The 17,685-nt window shown below is 42.9% G+C and overlaps 1 protein-coding gene across 9 annotated transcripts in view; it reads left to right on the top strand.

The window, feature by feature from the left end:
* The window catches only part of PKHD1 (PKHD1 ciliary IPT domain containing fibrocystin/polyductin), a 277,474-nt gene that overhangs the window by 23,953 nt on the left and 235,836 nt on the right, over positions 1-17,685 (top strand). For all 9 annotated transcript variants that reach the window (XM_064448230.1, XM_064448231.1, XM_064448232.1 and 6 more), the window contains 12 exons: positions 604-697; positions 2,673-2,815; positions 3,659-3,789; positions 4,801-4,985; positions 5,343-5,481; positions 7,186-7,340; positions 8,630-8,814; positions 9,863-9,985; positions 12,174-12,279; positions 12,765-13,043; positions 16,148-16,278; positions 17,085-17,220. In XM_064448230.1, coding sequence (XP_064304300.1) covers positions 604-697; positions 2,673-2,815; positions 3,659-3,789; positions 4,801-4,985; positions 5,343-5,481; positions 7,186-7,340; positions 8,630-8,814; positions 9,863-9,985; positions 12,174-12,279; positions 12,765-13,043; positions 16,148-16,278; positions 17,085-17,220 — 1,807 coding nt within the window. The remainder of the gene's footprint in view (positions 1-603; positions 698-2,672; positions 2,816-3,658; positions 3,790-4,800; positions 4,986-5,342; positions 5,482-7,185; positions 7,341-8,629; positions 8,815-9,862; positions 9,986-12,173; positions 12,280-12,764; positions 13,044-16,147; positions 16,279-17,084; positions 17,221-17,685) is intronic.

The following is a 17,685-nucleotide window of genomic DNA, read 5'->3' as shown; positions in this document are numbered from 1 at the left end:
GTGTCTAGCGGTGGGATTTTTTGGAGTGGCTGGCTCCCAGGTATATTCTAGGCATATCGCAGTATCTGATCTTGGCCTGTCAAGTCTGCAGTGAATTATGTGGTAACTTCAGATAGCAGACCCTTGGACTTCTCCTGTAAGACCAGATGTGTAGTGTATGGCTCTTGCTTCAGACAGGCGCTCCAGTCTGGCTTCTTCAAAATCCCATAGTCTCCTGATGCGGTAGTTGGTCACTGTTAAAACTACCCCAGGGGGTAGCTCCGTGATAGTCATTAGATATCTACTCAACACAGCTGGTGGGGCCTGCAGATGCCCAGGCCGTGGTACAGCTCATGTAAGAAATCTGCACCTTTCTGAGGAGGCTGGTGGACACCTAAAGGGTGTCTCACACCCCTGAAGGGTATCGGAGGTGGAAGTTTGCATTCGTTGTTGAGCTGAATTTTATTCTTTGCCATTTGGCTCCTTACTTTTTCAAAGCTGCCTTGTGACTGGTCCCTAGCTGATGAAAAATGTAGCGATGACGTGTGTGGCAAAGCTCTCTGCTGAAACGATCCAGACCCTGTTGTACTGACTGCTTTTCACTTTCTTATTTTTTTTTTACAGGTGCAAACAGCAATAGAGGAACTCCTTTCAATAGAATGTGAAACTGAGCCAACTTCTGCTAAAATCCTTTTTCGTGATAGTTTTGAGAAAAAAGGTAGGGATCTTCTGTGACAAATAAGCAGTATTTACTGTGAAAGTTGACTTCCTTTTATGAAACAAATGTACTTAAAGCTTTTAATGATAATAAATTTACACTTTTAATTGGTTTAAGTACATACATTTGTGTTTCTCAACTTTTTGTTATTTGTACGTATTCTAATGGGGGAGTTTATGGATCTAACATTAAAAACAACACAATTAATATAATAATGAGAGATTCTTTCTGTAATACATTGTATGACTCAGTCATATTGCAGCACCCTTATTAAATCAAGCGATAAGTTTTTGTTGTTAGAAATGTTAGGAGTAGAGACAAAAAAATGCAGGTTCTGGGGCATGTGAAGTCATTCATGTTTCGATACATCTGCTGGGGAAGCAAATCTGGTGTAGCCCATAGCTACAGCTTGGGCTGAGGAAATGGCTGATTCTGGCTCTGGAGGCCTTCGCTTTGTGTTTCTTGGTGACTTGAAAGTGAAACAGTGCAAATATCTGTGGTGTATCTGACTGGTCAGGCAAGGAGTAAAACATCAATAGCTTTTGTGAAAAAAAAATAAATAAATTGATAACAGTTTTTTAATATGAAGTTATTGTGCACATCAGAAAGTTACTCTATTTTATATATCTGACAGCAATAATAGTATATTAATCCTATGCCAAGGAGTAGATGATTGCTTAGAGACCTCGTATCATGTCCTCGTATTCGGTATGGACAAAGAACAGGCCCCAACCAGTAATATGTGTACTTGGTGACTGATTCCTCCAAATGGAGGAAAACAATTAATTAAGGTAATTGTGGAGGGAGGGAAGCTTTAGGCAAAAAATGGAAATAACAATTGGACATTCTCAATGTAATTATGTGATCCCAAATCTACAATTCCGCCAACGAAAAAGAAAAACTTGAGCTAAAAGCCAATGATGGTTCAACAGTACAGTGGGAATAAAAGTCTGATACATAACAAATAGAACAAATGAGGATTTGAATTTTCATCGATGACTGTAAAATGTAGAAAATACTAAAAGACAATGGAAAAATGGTGAAATTGTGGTGAATGGATGCCAGAAAAGTAAAAGCACAGACATATACATTCAGACCTAGGGTCCATCTAGCTTAGTGTCCCCTCCTCAGGAGAAACCAAAATGGATGCCTCGGGAAAAGTAAAAATTGGGTGACAATGTATAATAATCATCATCATTCCTTCTCTCCAAATATGAAGTATTTTCAGCTCAATTAATTTCCTGAGTGATATGGGTTTTTAAATTTAATTACCTTCAGTAGCTCCCCCTTTCCTGTACTGACGTAGTCACCCCCTGAACACAGCTAAACCTCTACATTCATAGTTTCTTCCCGTGCAGGTTGCACCAGGTCCAACGCCTGCTTTGCAAAGAACCACAACTACCTCCTTTTGACCTCTCCCCACTCCCTCCCCCCTGCCAAACTCTGTTATTAACTTCCTTTGGCAGGCTATATTTCTCTTACTGGAAGAAAAGTCTAATTGTCAGTACTTCCTGATGGAAGAAAGTCTCTTTTGTGCTGGAAACAGAAGAAATCCTAGGTGATTCTCAGCAGCACGGTTGACAGACCAATGGAACAAACATCCCAAAGGGAAAAAGGTGTATTCACCGTTGCTTTATACATAATCTTCCAGCTTTGTCTGAGTGTTTTCTGGAAAGAAATGGTAGATCTGGTAAAAAATATTCTATCTGACTAAAGACAGTGTTATTTTCCATGAGGTTTCATGGTCAGAACAGTAATCTCATGGTCCCTCCTGCCTTTCAACACCCTTAAACTAGTGAACAGTTGCCCTGCAGATGTTCACCGTTTATCTGGGTAGGTGAGTACTTAAGAGTAGGACCTTTTGACAAGTTTTGGATACCTACTTCCTGTATTTTCATGAATCTCTTGACCTTACTGGTGTCTTCTGCATTATTTTCAAGCCTGTCATCCCCTGTTGTGTTTTTTCACCTGTCAGATATGCAGGACTCCAGTACCACCCAACACGTTGTCAGCGGTACAGAGCCTTTCTGTGGGAGGTTCAGCGTTCACAGACCAAGCCAGCTGGTGAAAGCTTCCCCACCAACTCTTCCAAGATATGATCTTACTGAATACACACATGTAAGTGGCTGCTCTTGATGAGTAGGTTGCACTGGGGAGTGAATACTCAGAGCCAAATCAGCGTTATAAAATCAGCTGCTGTCTAGACTTCTAGATTCACAAAGATTCATGTCTTTAGACTATGCTTGTGGAAAGAGCAGAGTGTCTTTGACTGGGTGGATGGTTTGAGATCCCTGAGGCACGGATAGTGTTTAATACCTCTGGCTGCTGTCTGTTCCTGGGGATGCAACCCCTGCTGATGGACAGGGAAAGGTGGGATGGTGTTGGAAAAAGATTGAAGGTGCAGAAATGCTTGACATAAGCAAAAAAACCTTGTTATTTGGGGGTCAGGGTAAATAAACCCTGTCACTTTTTCTTTGTTACCTGGAGAAAGGCAAGTATTTGAGCATGGAAAGAAAGGAAGAGGGAGGGAGAGACCATCCCCAAAGACTCCTGCAGTCCTTCCAGACTCCTTCCAGTTCCCCTTTACAGACGTCTTCCACTTAACACCTATCCCAAACCTTGTACCTTGCAAATCTCACAAACTCCTCCGCTCTCCTCTCCTCCATCTCAGACACTTGAAATGGATGTTGGTGCTTCCCAGCTATGTTTTGCCCCACCTCACTGAAGCCTAAGGGATCAGTCTGAGGCTATGCAGTAGCACACAGGTCACCTGGATGCTAGTGCACCGTCTCCTCTAGGTATTATTCAAGGCAATTTGACCTTAAGGGGTGGGCTTTATTGCTGAGCTTGAGCAAAATTTTTCCCTAATGATGTTAAACAGAATAGAATATCTTCTACAGATATTACTCATAAATTACCTGTTTTGATTTGTGGAAGTTTTTTTTTTCCCCATTTTTGCAGGTTTGTTTTGCACATAAAGGCCATATGAGCAATATCCTTCATATCTCGGTGTCCTACACCAATGTCTCTTTATGCTCAGTGAAGAGGAACCTCACCTGCCTGTGGGATTTCAATCAAACTGACTCTAAAAGGTATCCAGACACTTAGAATTGCCAGAGATAACACTTTCCATAGTAAGAAGGTGGACTAGGAAAACTGGGAGAAGCAAGTTCGTATTTATATAGGAGCAAATTATCAGTTGGTGTAAGCTGACGTATCCTCCGTCCCTGCAAAGGCATTCCTGCAACATGCTTCCATTATTTTTGAGGACTTACTGAGTAAATCTGTGTGTTTATTGCTATATCCTACCACAGTAATGCTCAGATGGAGAGTTTGTTCTGTCTCTGGTAGGCACACCAGAAGGCTTTCCGAGGACATTAATTTCTTGGTTTCTTTGTCAACAGTCAGTGGATATTCTGCAGTGAGAGAGAGATGAACTGAATTTTCTTTTTTTTCCAGGAAACTTGTGAGAACATTGGTACACAAAGTTTTGAAAGTTGGTGTAGTCTTTGGTTTTCTTTATTTTACTAAGAGTACGTATCTGGAAAACATTTGATGTTAGAAGTAAAGTTAGGGGCAGGCAGTCTTAAAAAATCAGGAGTCTCTGAAGAACTTCAGGAAATGAAGTTGGCAGCTTGCGTGTCTGTAAGGTGGTGTGAGGGGTGTGTGTGGATTCCTGGGAAGAAAAGAAGGGGTTGGGATTAAATTACTACACGGTGGAGAGAGGTGGGAGCCTTGAGAAATCACCTGATATTCCCAAGGGGCCTGAACTCTGGAATGAGCCCATCTGAGGTCACAGGCGCTGCCGTAGTGTTTTGCCAAAAATGGAGCAGCAGTAGTCGTTCCCACATTGCACCCTTGTGATGCAGAGGAGGACACCTAAGCAGAGATCTAAAGCTTTGTTTCTCACTATGGGGAGCCCAGCAGAGACATGTAGAGAGTGATCACAAGCCGCTGAAAAAATGTCTTGTGTATGAGTATATAACAGTAGTAATAACAGCAGTGCCTGATGCTACCTGGCAGCTTCACAAATCACCTCAGAAGTCAGTTATTGCCACTACCTGACAACAAAACAGAGCTTGCACAACCTTGGTGTCTTCCAGCTGGACATTTACCTGCACTGACCTCTGGAAGGGGTGTGTGAATCTCTCCACGATTCTCCTGGACCTCCCGGCCAACTGCCCTGTGTTTGTGCATCAGATAGACTTGCTGAGTCCTGCGCTGCAGAAGGAAACATCTGGGTCATTTTACCTTGATGAAGTCGTCGTTGCAGACAGAGCTGTGGCTGGTAAAGGAATCTGTTTTTTTTCTTTTCTGTTAATGTAGCAGTCTTTCCTGTATACTCCATTAAAATCTTTAATGATAGGGCTGGTTGAAACTTTTTCAAAGGGGAAGGGTATTTCACAACCGGCACAAAAATAATTTTGTTTTCATAAATTATGTATTTTTGTTGCCAATATTCAATATTCTTGGTTTATTTGAAAATGTATTTCTACAAATGTAACTCTTGAATCGTACTGCCCAGGCAAAAACAAACAGAAAACCCCCGAGCAGATGTGTTTCCAGCTTTGAAATGAAAATCACCTAGGCATTGCAACAGCTGTTCTCCTTGATCTAATGAATGCTTGTGCTCCTTTTCTTTCAGTTTCTCGGAGAGATCCCAAACCACCTCAGCCGGGTGGGAGGATAGTTGAAGCAGTATCTGTGGTGGGGTCTTCTCCCACTTACAATGTGTCCTGGAAGGTGTCTGGCTGTGGTGAAAGCCTGCCCCTTCTCTCTCCAAGGTAGGGACAGTGAGTAGATTCTATCAATACCCTGTAATACCTCTTGCAGTTCCCCCTGACATGTCTGGAGCTGGTTGTCGCCTAAGGCAAGACGTGAGAGGCAGTGGAGGATAAGGCTGCAGCTTGGCAATCCCTGTGCTTTCGCTGGAGCCTTCTCCTCTAGGTGTTTCAAATGGCCCATGTTCAGACTGTTGAGACTACTGAATCCTGCACAGATGGCTGTACTCAGTAGATGGGCAGCAGTTCTAAATGAAGATAACTAATTTCACTCACAGCACAAGTGCTTTGTGCTTTGCTCACCGTATAGGATCTTGAACATATATTTGCAGACATCTTAGTGAAGGTATCTGATTCTGGTACTGAAGTTCCGTTGGATGAGTGGGATTCAGTTGCTGCACCAGAGGTGCTTAAGAAGTTTCAGCTAACCTAGGGTATGTCAGATACACATGGGACACCAAGGTATGATGTAGGACTAGAAGGAGATCTAAGCCCTTCTGGAAGACTGGAGGGAGATCAGCCAGAGATGCTCCCAAACACTTTTAGTGGCATCAATTACCATGCTAGGCAATGGAAGTCCACCTTATGTGTCCTTGTTTATTGATATATTTTCTGTTCTGGAATGCCCAACAATGAAAGAGGAGGCTGACCGGATCAGAGAACATGCCATTAAAGGGCTGTACTGGCAGAGAATAAGTCCTGCAAAAGTTGAATTGTACCCAGTTGAGTCAGCAATGACCTGATGGGAATAGAGCCAGGCAAGGGAGAAGCTGGAACGATGCAGCCTCTTCTCATCTGCAGCCACCAGCTGTTAGTGTGGCTCAGTTACTTCACCCAAAGCGACCTGCTCAGGTGTCCACAGGAAACCTCCTTTCAGAATAAGGTGAACCTCGCTGTAACTTAATTTGGTTTCTTACCTTGTGGTGTTTCCTCTTTCAAGCAAATGCAAAGAAATGTGTCATTAATTTTGAGTTTAAGAGTTGCCTAAGATTTGAAGAAAATTAGGTCTGGTTCCCACAGCAGTCAAGCCCAGCCTTGGGTGGGCTGATCACTGTCTTTGGATATTACAGGAATAAAAATAATACAGGAATATTAGCTAAAATCTGATGTACCGGCTGTCCATCAGACGAGAAGTCTCCGCGGCCCCTTTGGTTTTGTACTCTTTAGCTGTTATCTAGACATTTAACCACACGGTGGCATCATTGTACCACAGAGAGTCTCCCTTTCCTTTGAAAAAGGAGAATTTTAGAGGGAAGAGAGAAAATGTTTTAAGTTTCAGAAATTGGGCTTTGGGTGAACTCTAACACGAAATATCGCTGTAATTCAGGGGAGTTAAGATTTTGATGGACTTTAGGAGACTACAGGATGAAGCAGGAAAGCTTGTTACTTTGACGTTGTAGCTGCTGTCCAGGCTGCAATGAGGTGGTCCTTTAATAACACCAGTACTGAGGCAGGACTTGCTTGTGCTCGGTGCTGTATGAACTATTTCTTCTAACATAATTAAAAAAGGTGGTTTTGCATCCTTTTTCTGTTGTGTGCATTGCCAAAGTTGTGTTGGTATAAGTTGGGAGTATTCAACTCCTTTTGAGCTCTGAACGTGTTCTCCTTAGGTCCTTCAGGAGTGTTGTTCATGCTGGTGACGTGGGGGAGTCAGGAGCAGGGGTCTTGACTACTAATGCCTTCATGTGAACCCTCTCTGTCACACAGGGGTGCTTTGCTTGCCGAAGGCTCTAAGGAGTATGGCCACCTTTATGTCTCCACGGAGGATGTGAGAGTCAGCCTCACCATTCAGAGAGTGCAAAAGTCATCTCCACCTATTGGAGGGACCTTCCGCATCCGCTTGGGCAATACAGTGATATCAGGTAAGAGAAGATGCAAGTACAGGCCCTGGATTTCTTTTGCAGGAAGCCAAGTGAAGAATAGGCAATATTGAACCTTTAAAATTCTCAGGGTACAGGCTGGCAGGTTAAACTGGTTGTGATAGTTGCTAGATCTTTTAATCTGATGTCCTTCAAGACAGGAGTTAAGGATTATAGGCAAGGCAGTACTTCTAGATGTTAGGTATGGGGTGTTCCAAAATGCATACAGCCACTACAAAATAGTTGCCTTAATGTTAAAGAACTTTGGATGAGACCCTGAACTGGGATTTTGCATCCCAAGCTTTCACTATGCATATATTTCTCCAGCATATATACATCTGGTCGTCTTGTATGATAAGACCTGTCCCGGTTACCAGAAATTAATCCTCTTTTAGAATTACCAGGGTTGGTAATTGGAGTGCAGATGCCAGAAAGCTTTTGTGCATAGAATTGCTTGACTTGAATCAGTCACCCTGTAGATGTGCTAGCTTTCCTTGTGTCAGGCTTAAATATCCAAAGACGTTTAGAGTGAAAGTGAGCAGGTTAATATGAGCAAGATCAAAGATAAAGTTCTTGACTGAGGAACTGGTGACTCAGTTATAAAGTCAAATCATAAAATAGGAAAATGTAATGTTAGAATATTAATGAAATAACTCTTTCCTCCACGTTGTCACTTAAGATTTTTCTGCAACAGCTGAAGGCTGTCTCAATAGTGCCCTGCTTTGAACATAATCTTTTAAAAACATACTCCATTTCTCTTGCCCTGTTCCCAGATCTTGTGCTTTCTCCTCCTTCTTACGAATCGGTTTAGAGACATTTATTGTGTCTTTAGCTTTGGCTATGGGTATTTATGTCAAAAGAAATAGGACATAATTTGCATTTATTTTGACTGAAGTCTACAAAGTCTTCACAGACTGACTCCCCTCACCCCCCCCACACCCACCCTTCTCACCTAGGAAGTTTCCAAACTTTCTATTTTGAAGGAATGACTTGCACACTGAAATTTCATGTTTCCTAAAAATGTAGGTTGCATGTAATGAAAAGTATTACTTAGACAAAATACCTGATGGCCCCAACTGGAAAGAAGTTTCTAGGTTTTCTTAGCTATTGAATAGTGCAGATCATCCGGCATTTGGGAACCAGAAAATTTCTCTCTGCTGCTTTTTGGCAGTTGCAGAGATTTGAACCACACCAACCTCACACTAATAATGAAACGTCTTTCTTTTCTAGGAGCAGGTAGATGTGCTCTCCTAGGGATGAGGACATCCACTGCTTTCTAATGTCTCTTGCAGATGTTTCAGTGCACATCTCCTCCCACCACCTCCGCAAGCTTTTTCAAGAAAACGTAGATAATTCTACAGCCCCGTACTTCAACACCAGTGACTTCATCGTGATCAAAGACTCAAACTCTTGTTATGAAAGCATCTGGACACTGACTTGGAAAACAAAAACTGGAGACTTGCCCAATGTTATCAGTGTACAGTAATTTCTGTTACTAACACCCACTTTGAACCCCATTCAATTTCTTTGGCCTTGGCTGAGTCATTCTCCCAATGTTTGTTTTTATGAAAACACCTGTGGGATCTTAGGCAACCTATCTTCCTATTAGGAACTGCAGCTTAAGCAAAATCCAGATTAGATGATTAAAAAAAGACAATTGCAGTTCCAGGAGAAGAAATTACATCTTCAGAACCTGTCTTCAAAATGAGGCCGCTAGAAAGTAATTTCTGTGCTTTTTGCAGTTCTGCACAATAAAGGGACTGCTATACTGAAATGAAAGCCATTATAATCACATTACTATTTCAGGATAGTAACTGAAGCTCAGTACAGGTTTGTGGTACCACTTATGGGCTAAGAAGGTCTCTTTCTGAGAACTATTCCTTCCAGGTTCATATCTGGTTCTCCTAAGTCTTGGATGAAGGTTCAGTTCACACCGTCCCATCTTAAGATCTATTCTTCAAGTTTTGCTTCAAGTAAAAGTGTCTTCTTTTGAATAAGGACCCAGAGCGAGCTGCTTCCTTCCTCAAAAAGAAAAAATATTTATTTGTATATCCAGCTTCTAAAAGTGTAAAATTATCTTAAATGAAGCAATGAATTCTCATGCTCAAGAAGTTGGCTTGGATAGTGAAAAAAGAACTTAAGCTGCATCTTCAGCTGTAGCACAGGCCCTTGTTTCATCCAAAGTCATGTTTTTGAGTAGCAGATGTTCCAGGCTATTTCCATGCCTAATACCAAATGATATTACTGAGTATTGGGAGTTTATTTGCAAATATGGTTCCTTTTTTTTTTTTTTTTTGCCAGTTTCTTGCCTGCAAGGTGAGGATGGGAGCAGGGAGGTGTTGTGAAGTTTTGGATAATGAAGCTTTAGACCTGGAGATAGGATTCATGGAAGAAGCTTGAGAAGAGGTTTCCAGGAGTTATTTGCTGCCTTGTAATGACTCTGTGTGAACTCTGGGGGAACAGTTTTAATTTAAAATTATGGGGCGGAAAGAGGTGAGAAACTTAAATTCTTTGTTCTTTACCAGGTCTCTGCTGAAAACCTCACTGGTCTGAAGCCAACTGTTTCTAGTCGTGTGATTTATGATGGGGGCGTGTTTATTGGGCCAATATTTGGGGACATGCTTGCCACCTTCAATAACAAAACACAGGTCAGTGGATGTGCTGTTACACTTCCTATTGATTCACCTGGGTCGTGTAGATCCTGGAGTCTCACAGGTGCTCAAGTACCTACCTTGCCACTAAATACTTTCAGAAATCTTCTGTTCTATGCTTTGCTATAAATCAGTCTTATTCATCTCCCTGGTTTGTGCAGCAGGGCTTACCTCCAAGAGCTATTGCATCATGGGGAATGGAGAATGGGCATCATGGGGGATGGAAGACAATCTATTTCTTTTGAGGCAGTGGCAAAGGGCTGATGTCATCTCTGGGCTCCTGCCCTTGCTGGCCCCTATGGTGCCGGCCACTAAACTTGGGAATGCCACTGTTCATCTGGAGCATTCCAGCTGCTATACTGATGGGCAAAATAAATGAGATGGTGGCCGTGGTACTAGTCTGTGAATTAGGCGAGTCCCTCAGCCTGTGTGGATCTCAATTATTCATGTGTGAAAAGGGAGTAAGGAGGGCTTCCTAGCTGAATGAGTCTGCTGGATGGCCAAACACGTTGCAAACTCAGAGGTAGCAGAGCAGTGCATATTGCTGGCTTTGCTTCCAGGAAAGGCTCCTGGGCAGAGTAGTGATTACAGGGTGTCATGGTTTGGCCCCACATAGCCACTCACTCACTCCCCCCTGGGTGGGATGGGGGAGAGAATCAGAAGGGTAAAAGTGAGAAAGCCTGTGGGTTGAGATAAAGACAGTTTGATAGGTAAAGTAAAACAGCAATAGTAATAATAATAATTATATAAAGAAAAGGAAAAACCAAAAGCTGCGTGCACAAGCAAAGCAAAACAAGGAATTCATTCACCCCTTCCTGTGGGCAGGCGGGTGTTCGGCCATCCCCAGGACAGCAGGGCTCCATCACGTGTGACTTGGGAAGACAGACACCATAGCCCCGAATGTCTCCCCCTCCCTTCTTCTTCCCCCAGCTCTATATGCAGAGCAAGATGTCATATGGTATGGAATATCCCTTTGGCCAGATTGGATCAGCTGCCTTGGCTGTGCACCCGGCAGAGCAAGGGAAGCTGGAAAACTCATAAGCTAGTATAGGCACTACTTAGCAACACTTGGCCACTACTTAACAGCACCTAAAACATCATGTGCCATCAGCACTATTCTCATACCAAATTCAAAACACACTATACCAGCTACAGTGAAGAAAATTAACTCTGTCCCAGCCAAAAACAGCACACAGGGTGACATTGGATCTGCTCAAAGCTCAGCTGTGTGGCGTTTGGGGCTAGATCATCCTGCTTTTTTGGAGAGCCAGTTCCCAGATATGAGGACTGCCATGCTTCCAGTGGCTCAACCACCCTCAATATCTCTGCCATCTGTGGTGCAGACATACCCTCAAACAGACCAAATGAAGCAAGAACAGCAGCAGCAATCAGGTCTCCTCTTTGTTTTTGAAACTTTATTCTGGCTTGCTGCTAGGAACAAGTGTAAAAATGTCCCTCCAGTTACTGTGTCTCTATACAGAGTACTTTGCAACTCTGTGCTCCTTGCATATCTTGGAGACAGTCTGCTTTTGCAGGAGTTGGTGTACTCTCCTCACACACCCGTAATACCTGGGAGAGAGATGAAAAGGGCCTCTCCTGTGCCCTGTGCTTTGCCAGTTGACTCTTCTGAGATATCAAGATCTCAGAAGAGATATCTCTTGTTAGATAATCAAGGTGGCAGCCTAGCTTTCTTGTTCCAGGATGAGCAAGGGAGGAAAAAAAAAATCAAAGTCTGCATGTTGAAAACACACATTCTGGGATTCATTCTAATTAGTCTTACATGGTGTTTTAAGCATAATAAACTTGCTCCCAAGGTGGGGTGGGAAGAATGGCAAGCGGGGTCTTCAGCAGATGACTAGAAGAATAGTTGGGAGGAGCTGTGGGTCCCAGCAAGTTGGGAGATAGGATCCTGCAGACACTGAGAAAGGCCTGTGATACAGCTTCCACAGCTATGCTCTCTTTTGCCTAGGACCGAGCCCTAGGAAGCCTTGCAATTAAATTTGTAATGAGAGTGCTGCAGGATAAACCGCTGTCTGACGGTGCTCAGTGCTGGCACAGTCAGAGTGCTCTCGGTAGCTCAGTGTGGCCACCAGCATGGCTCTGCAGGTCTACCAGATAAATGTGGCTCTAGAAAACACCTCTGTTCCCTTCCCAGCTTTAGGGTAACCTTATTCTCTGTCTCCAGGTGGTGGTGGTCGTGAATGATGTCCTTGCAAACTGTTCTGGTTCGTGCTCCTTCCAGTTCAGCCAGGAACTGACACCCTTAGTCAGTGATGTGGAGTATTCGTCAGGTAACGGGGCTTTGTGTCTGAACAAAACGGCAAAAACACTGTCCTGGAAAAAGATCTGCCAGATGCTGATGATTTTGTGTGCTTGTGTATTGCTTTGGAAATGTCTGATTTTATGAAAACTGCACTTTCTAGTGGGGCGCTTCTGATCAGCTCCAGTCTTAATGTACGTAGCACAGACATGGTTTTACAGCAACATGAAGATGGTAGAGATATTAACGGGAGAGAAACAGTGGTATGCTCGGTGCTTGAGGTGCAAGGTGGCTCTTGGCTCAAGTTATTTTTAATAAAAATTTAAGGAAAACAGTAATAGCTGGACGGGAACAAGCAGAAGCAGGCATTATGGGGGAAAATGAGTGATCATTGGTGGTGTAGTTTTTAGGATGTTCTGATGAAGATGGTAAAAACTTTTCACTTTGGTTGAAAGTAAATCCTGGGCATTGCTTATTCAAAATTTATGAGGCATTTTGTTGATTATGTTCCTTCAGATGACGGGTCCCAGGCCACAGTAGTTATCAGGGGAGCTGGCTTCACTGAGGAGAAGCCATCCCTGCAGGTGGAGGTGAACAACACAACCTGCCATGTCATAACATTGAACCAAACCGAAGTGGTTTGCCAGATGGAGAGGCTACCAGTTGGAGTCTACCAGTTGGCACTACTGGTGAGACCTTATGGCTTCGCACTCAATGCCAGCACAGGAGAAGGCATCTTCCTCAGAGTTGAGCCAAAGCTGGTAGCTATCGAACCTCCTAGAGCTTCAGAGATTGGTAGGTCTGAATGCCAGACTAGCTCTAAGGGGATGCCTGCTTTCTGCTTCTCGCTTTTCCTGGCGTGTTTTGGTTTTTCTTTACTTTCATTACCAAGGCCTTCATCTGACAAAAAAAAGAAGACAATATGGCTGGACACACTGTATGTACTCCAAAGCATCAGGGCAAGTTTTTTAGAGTGACAGACTTTCCTTGGTTCTTTGGGAAGACAACCAGTTTCTCCACTAGTTTTGTTTGGGAATAGTAAGTTCAAGTGCAGGTATATTTATTCCAGAAAACCGGAAGGCTAATAGCGTTACACGGCTCATCTTTCCATTTCCATTTGACACATAGCTTTGTAGTATTTGAATTAATCTGGCCCAATTGTGAAATGGCTAAACTTTGGTCCAACCCCTGCCCGATTGAAATGAATTAATATTCTGAGTGATAAATGGAAAGCTCATCTGTGTTTAGATATAAGACTGAGAAACCTAGAGAAGCTTGAACTAAACTGAGGCTCTTTCCGTTCCATCACCCCTCCTTTCCTTGAAACAGAAGAGGAAATAGTGATATATTCCATCCTTGAAGACAAGAGCTTGGAAGCTTTTCCACAGGACTCTGGGGCCAGAGGACCATTCCGACTCTCTCATCTGCCCTGTACGTGACACAGATAAGACCACTTTACCTGGAAGCTCCAGCAAGGTGCCGAGCCAACTGTAGCTAAGCCAAACCAAATGCTGTAAAAAATCCACCATTTCTTTTTTTGGCAGAGGGAAGAGTCCCCCCAACCCAATGAGAAACGTGGAGAACGCTCCTGGCACACCTGGGTTGTGCAGTAAGGACCAATGGTCTCAGTGTATGAACTTGTGTTCAAGCAGCTGGGATTGCACCTAGAAACAACACAACCCAGGTCTACCCTGACAATAAAAGTTATCCAGCTTTTGTCTGGAAGCCTCCTAGTTTGGTTATTGAGGTGCTTTGAATTCATGGTAACAACCCTCACTGAGAGCAGGAGCACTGGCCTAGGTGCAGCATGAAGCTAGCTCAGCTGTGCGGCTTGGAGAACTGATTATGCCATGCTTGGCCACCTTGGAGCAGGCAGAGGAAGGGAACGATGGTCTGTGGACTTCTATGTGGATGAGCCATGGGATGGTCTTGGGAGAATGTAGGGTTCCTAGGATGAAATCCAAGAACTTATAGCCACCTCTTTTCTTTATGTTTTGTTAGTGTGTATGGTAAGAAAGATATTCTAGCCCTTTTATTTTCTCCTCTCCAGTGGGAGGGTCATATAGTACATAAAGTTGATACTACTTTAATGCATTAAAAAAAAAAAACAAACCCTAAATGAAAAAAGCCAACAATGGCAAATTTTAGTGCTTGGGTCTTGCTTCTCATTTCCTTCGCTGACAATCCAGTTCTTCTCCCAATTACAGTGATCTGTCACTCATTAAGAAGAAAGCAAGTATAATGCTATCTTACATTACATATGCCTTGAACATTTATAATTGGAAAGAATTACAGCTTCCATCTGTGTTTTTAATTTCTTCCATTTAAAATACCTCTCTTCAATCTTATCGTAAAGTGCACATATGCAGTATTTCATTGCATATGGATATAAGTGTAGATACCAAAACTTAAGAGCATCAGTCTTTACACAACACACATGGGTTTTGTACTCTAAATCTGAGGCTCCTTATCTGACAACCATCACAACAGACAAGTGGCTTCAGTTTTGAGTTCTTGCTGTTTCTGGCTCTGCAAAATTAACATTACAGGAGGGGAAGCCAAGGAAGCATCTTGTACTTTGCTGCACCAGGTCCCTCTTGTCAAAATATCACTGGTCTCAATGGTGCTGTGCTGGGAGTTCCCCGTGACCTGCCTCTATAAGTGTGGGATGCCTTTCTAAAGGCACTACCATGTTGCAGTGGATGGAAGGAGCTTGCTGTTAACATATCTGTTTGCTCTTTTTCTGGTTTTGCTGCCAGTCAGACAAAACCTAGAAGAGTAAATGTCTACATTTCTCTGGTGGATTGAAGAATTGGCAGGAAACAATGCTTTGAGAAAAAGGTACAAGGTACTCTGCCATCAATATATGATCACTTTACCAGAGAAGTTTACTCACTTCACACGTGAAAATTGTCATAAAAGCTCAGCTGGGCTGTAATATTGCCATGATGACATAGCACATGCAGATAAACACTGCAGTAATAAAAATTGTGTCTGAGCAGCCTGTCCAGCCATACCCCTAAAACCTTGCAGTACTGATAACTAGAGCAAACAGCTGTAAGTTTCAAGGAAGATTAATTTCTTTTTATTTATGTTTGTTGTGGTTTTGTTTTTAGTTTGTCTCTGAGCTACATCAAAGAACAAAGTCCAGGTTAGAACTACCATTAATGCCCATTCCTTTTCTCTTTTCTGTTTCTCTTTGAAATGTCCCTGAGTCTCTCAGTCACTTGAAAAAGCGGAGGGGCACCTTGGCTATTTACATTGGATCTGGGCGCTGCAGAAAGACCAAGTGCAAGTCTGACTTGTGTTGGTATGATCCTGCGTGTGACTGAAGAGGCTCAGCCCTGGCTGGCACAAAGGAGAGCTGGGGCTGCTCAGTGCTTGGCAGAATCAAGCCCTCCATGACTTTCCTCACAGCTCTGCTAAGTCTCAAGCCCTGCCAAGTTCCCTTTCTAACCTAAGTTTCCTAGACACATGCTACAGGCTTTTTTGACAGCAGGGTGCTTGGCAGCTATTTGAACTGTGAAAGCACCTGCTGTGTTAAGCTCATTTTCCATTCTTAGTGCTTCTTCCTGCCTTCCTTATTCCATTCTTGGGCTGGGGATCTTTCTAAGGTTAAGATCACAGGCCAGACCTTGCCGGCTTAAATAAGTATGTCATTAAAAAATAAACTAAGAAACAAATCCAGTTCTCCTGTATTGTGGACAAGAATTTAAATAAGAAGCAGGAAGGATCTCTGGTGAAAGAGAGGAAGCTAGACACAGCGAGGCAGAAGCAGATCATCATCAGATCAACTGAGAGACAGTGCTCCCGTTTGCAGTCACCTATTAATAAAGATTCCTTTGCATATAAAAATATTGTTCCGTATCCTGAATGTAATGGAATAATTGGTTTTGTAGGAGGACTGAGTGTGGCTCTCAGGGGCACCAATCTGGAAGGGCTAAACCTGGTGTTGTTTGGATCTCAGCCTTGCCCAATTTTGAAGGATGGCCAAAATTCAACAAGAATTGAATGTAAAGTTCCCTCTCAGGTAAGAAACCACATTTTTGGGGGAATGTTCAGAAGCCTACAGATATTTCTATGTTTTCCTGGCCTGAGCTACTATGGGAATAGGGCAAAAAGTAGCCCATCAGCCAGGTCTTGGCTGTGGGGCAATTTAACATGGACTCCACCTACTGTTTAGACCAGCTTAATTAACAATAGATTGATAGATGATTTATGAAAACCAGTGAAACAGTCAGCAAAAACTCCAGACTGCATCATCATTATCTGAGCCTCACATAAACAAAACTGGGGCTTTGAACTCCAGTAAAATTGCATGTCTCTGCTTTGAGCTCGGTGTCTACTAATAGATTAAACATGCCTGGGACAATTGCTGTTGCTTACACTGTTGAACTCTCTTCAGCTCCCTGTCTTCTACTTTACATCCAGGCCTCGTCTGGGCACTATCGGTGTGTCATGCAGAAACATGCCTAGGGATTTTTAGCAGCAGTGATCTTTGCTGCATGGCAAAATTATACCCAGGACAATGCTAATAGTTTAAGTGTAGGATTAACTGTCTATGCCTATGACTTACCACTGTTTAATTTACTAGTATGGACATAGCAAATGAAAATCAGTGTAGTCTGAGACTGTTACAAGGTTTATAACTCTCCATAGATGTCCCTTTAAAGACAATGTAATTGTACATATTTAAGTAAAGTCCAGCATATATACAGATTTTATCAGTGCCCACGTGCCTGACTTATGAAGTATGGGAGATGCAGAAATATAGGGAATGTTTTTTTTTTATAAGTGCATTCTTATCACTGACATTTTCTTAAATTTTGTTTCTAGGGGACAGGAGAGGCTGCTGTCCGCGTGACACTAATTTCTGGGTACCAGTCAACAACAGTAGCCAACTTGTTCCAGTACGACCCTTCTTTAAACCCTGCTGTTGTATCACTGAGCAGAAACAGAAGCGGCATAGGAGGTGAAAAGGCTGCAGACATGTACTGGGCATCATCTGTAGAAGCGTTATTATTGCTGACGGTGATGGGGCAGAGGGAATTTAGGTCTATGGAGTTTAGTGAATCAACACTGGTTTTTTGTTATTTTCTTTTAACTTGTTGCCCGCATGTGTCCTGCTAGTCCTGATTGGTTCTGGTTGTTTTATGTTGGTTTTACTCTAGCATACATTAGATAATGAGTTGCTCGCCCAAGGCTGGTATGGATGATGTCCACAGGATGTCAGGTGTGGTATAGTGCTCCTTCTGTGTCATGTTTCTCTACCACTGCTCTGAAATTATCCCACTCGTTCATTCTTGGTAATAGGTTCAGCCATGACGAGAGAAATGAGGTCTAGAGAGTGTCTTTCTCCAGGAACCCAAAGGGCTGGTCATAAAGCGTTGGGTTGCTGAAAGCAGGAGAGAGGCAACGTCTGTCTTGCTAGTTCCAA

The sequence above is a fragment of the Phalacrocorax carbo genome, chromosome 3, assembly GCF_963921805.1.
Source record: "Phalacrocorax carbo chromosome 3, bPhaCar2.1, whole genome shotgun sequence".
Taxonomy (NCBI): domain Eukaryota; kingdom Metazoa; phylum Chordata; class Aves; order Suliformes; family Phalacrocoracidae; genus Phalacrocorax; species Phalacrocorax carbo.
Note: the sequence above shows the minus strand (reverse complement) of the source record. Positions and strands in the feature narration are given on the sequence as shown.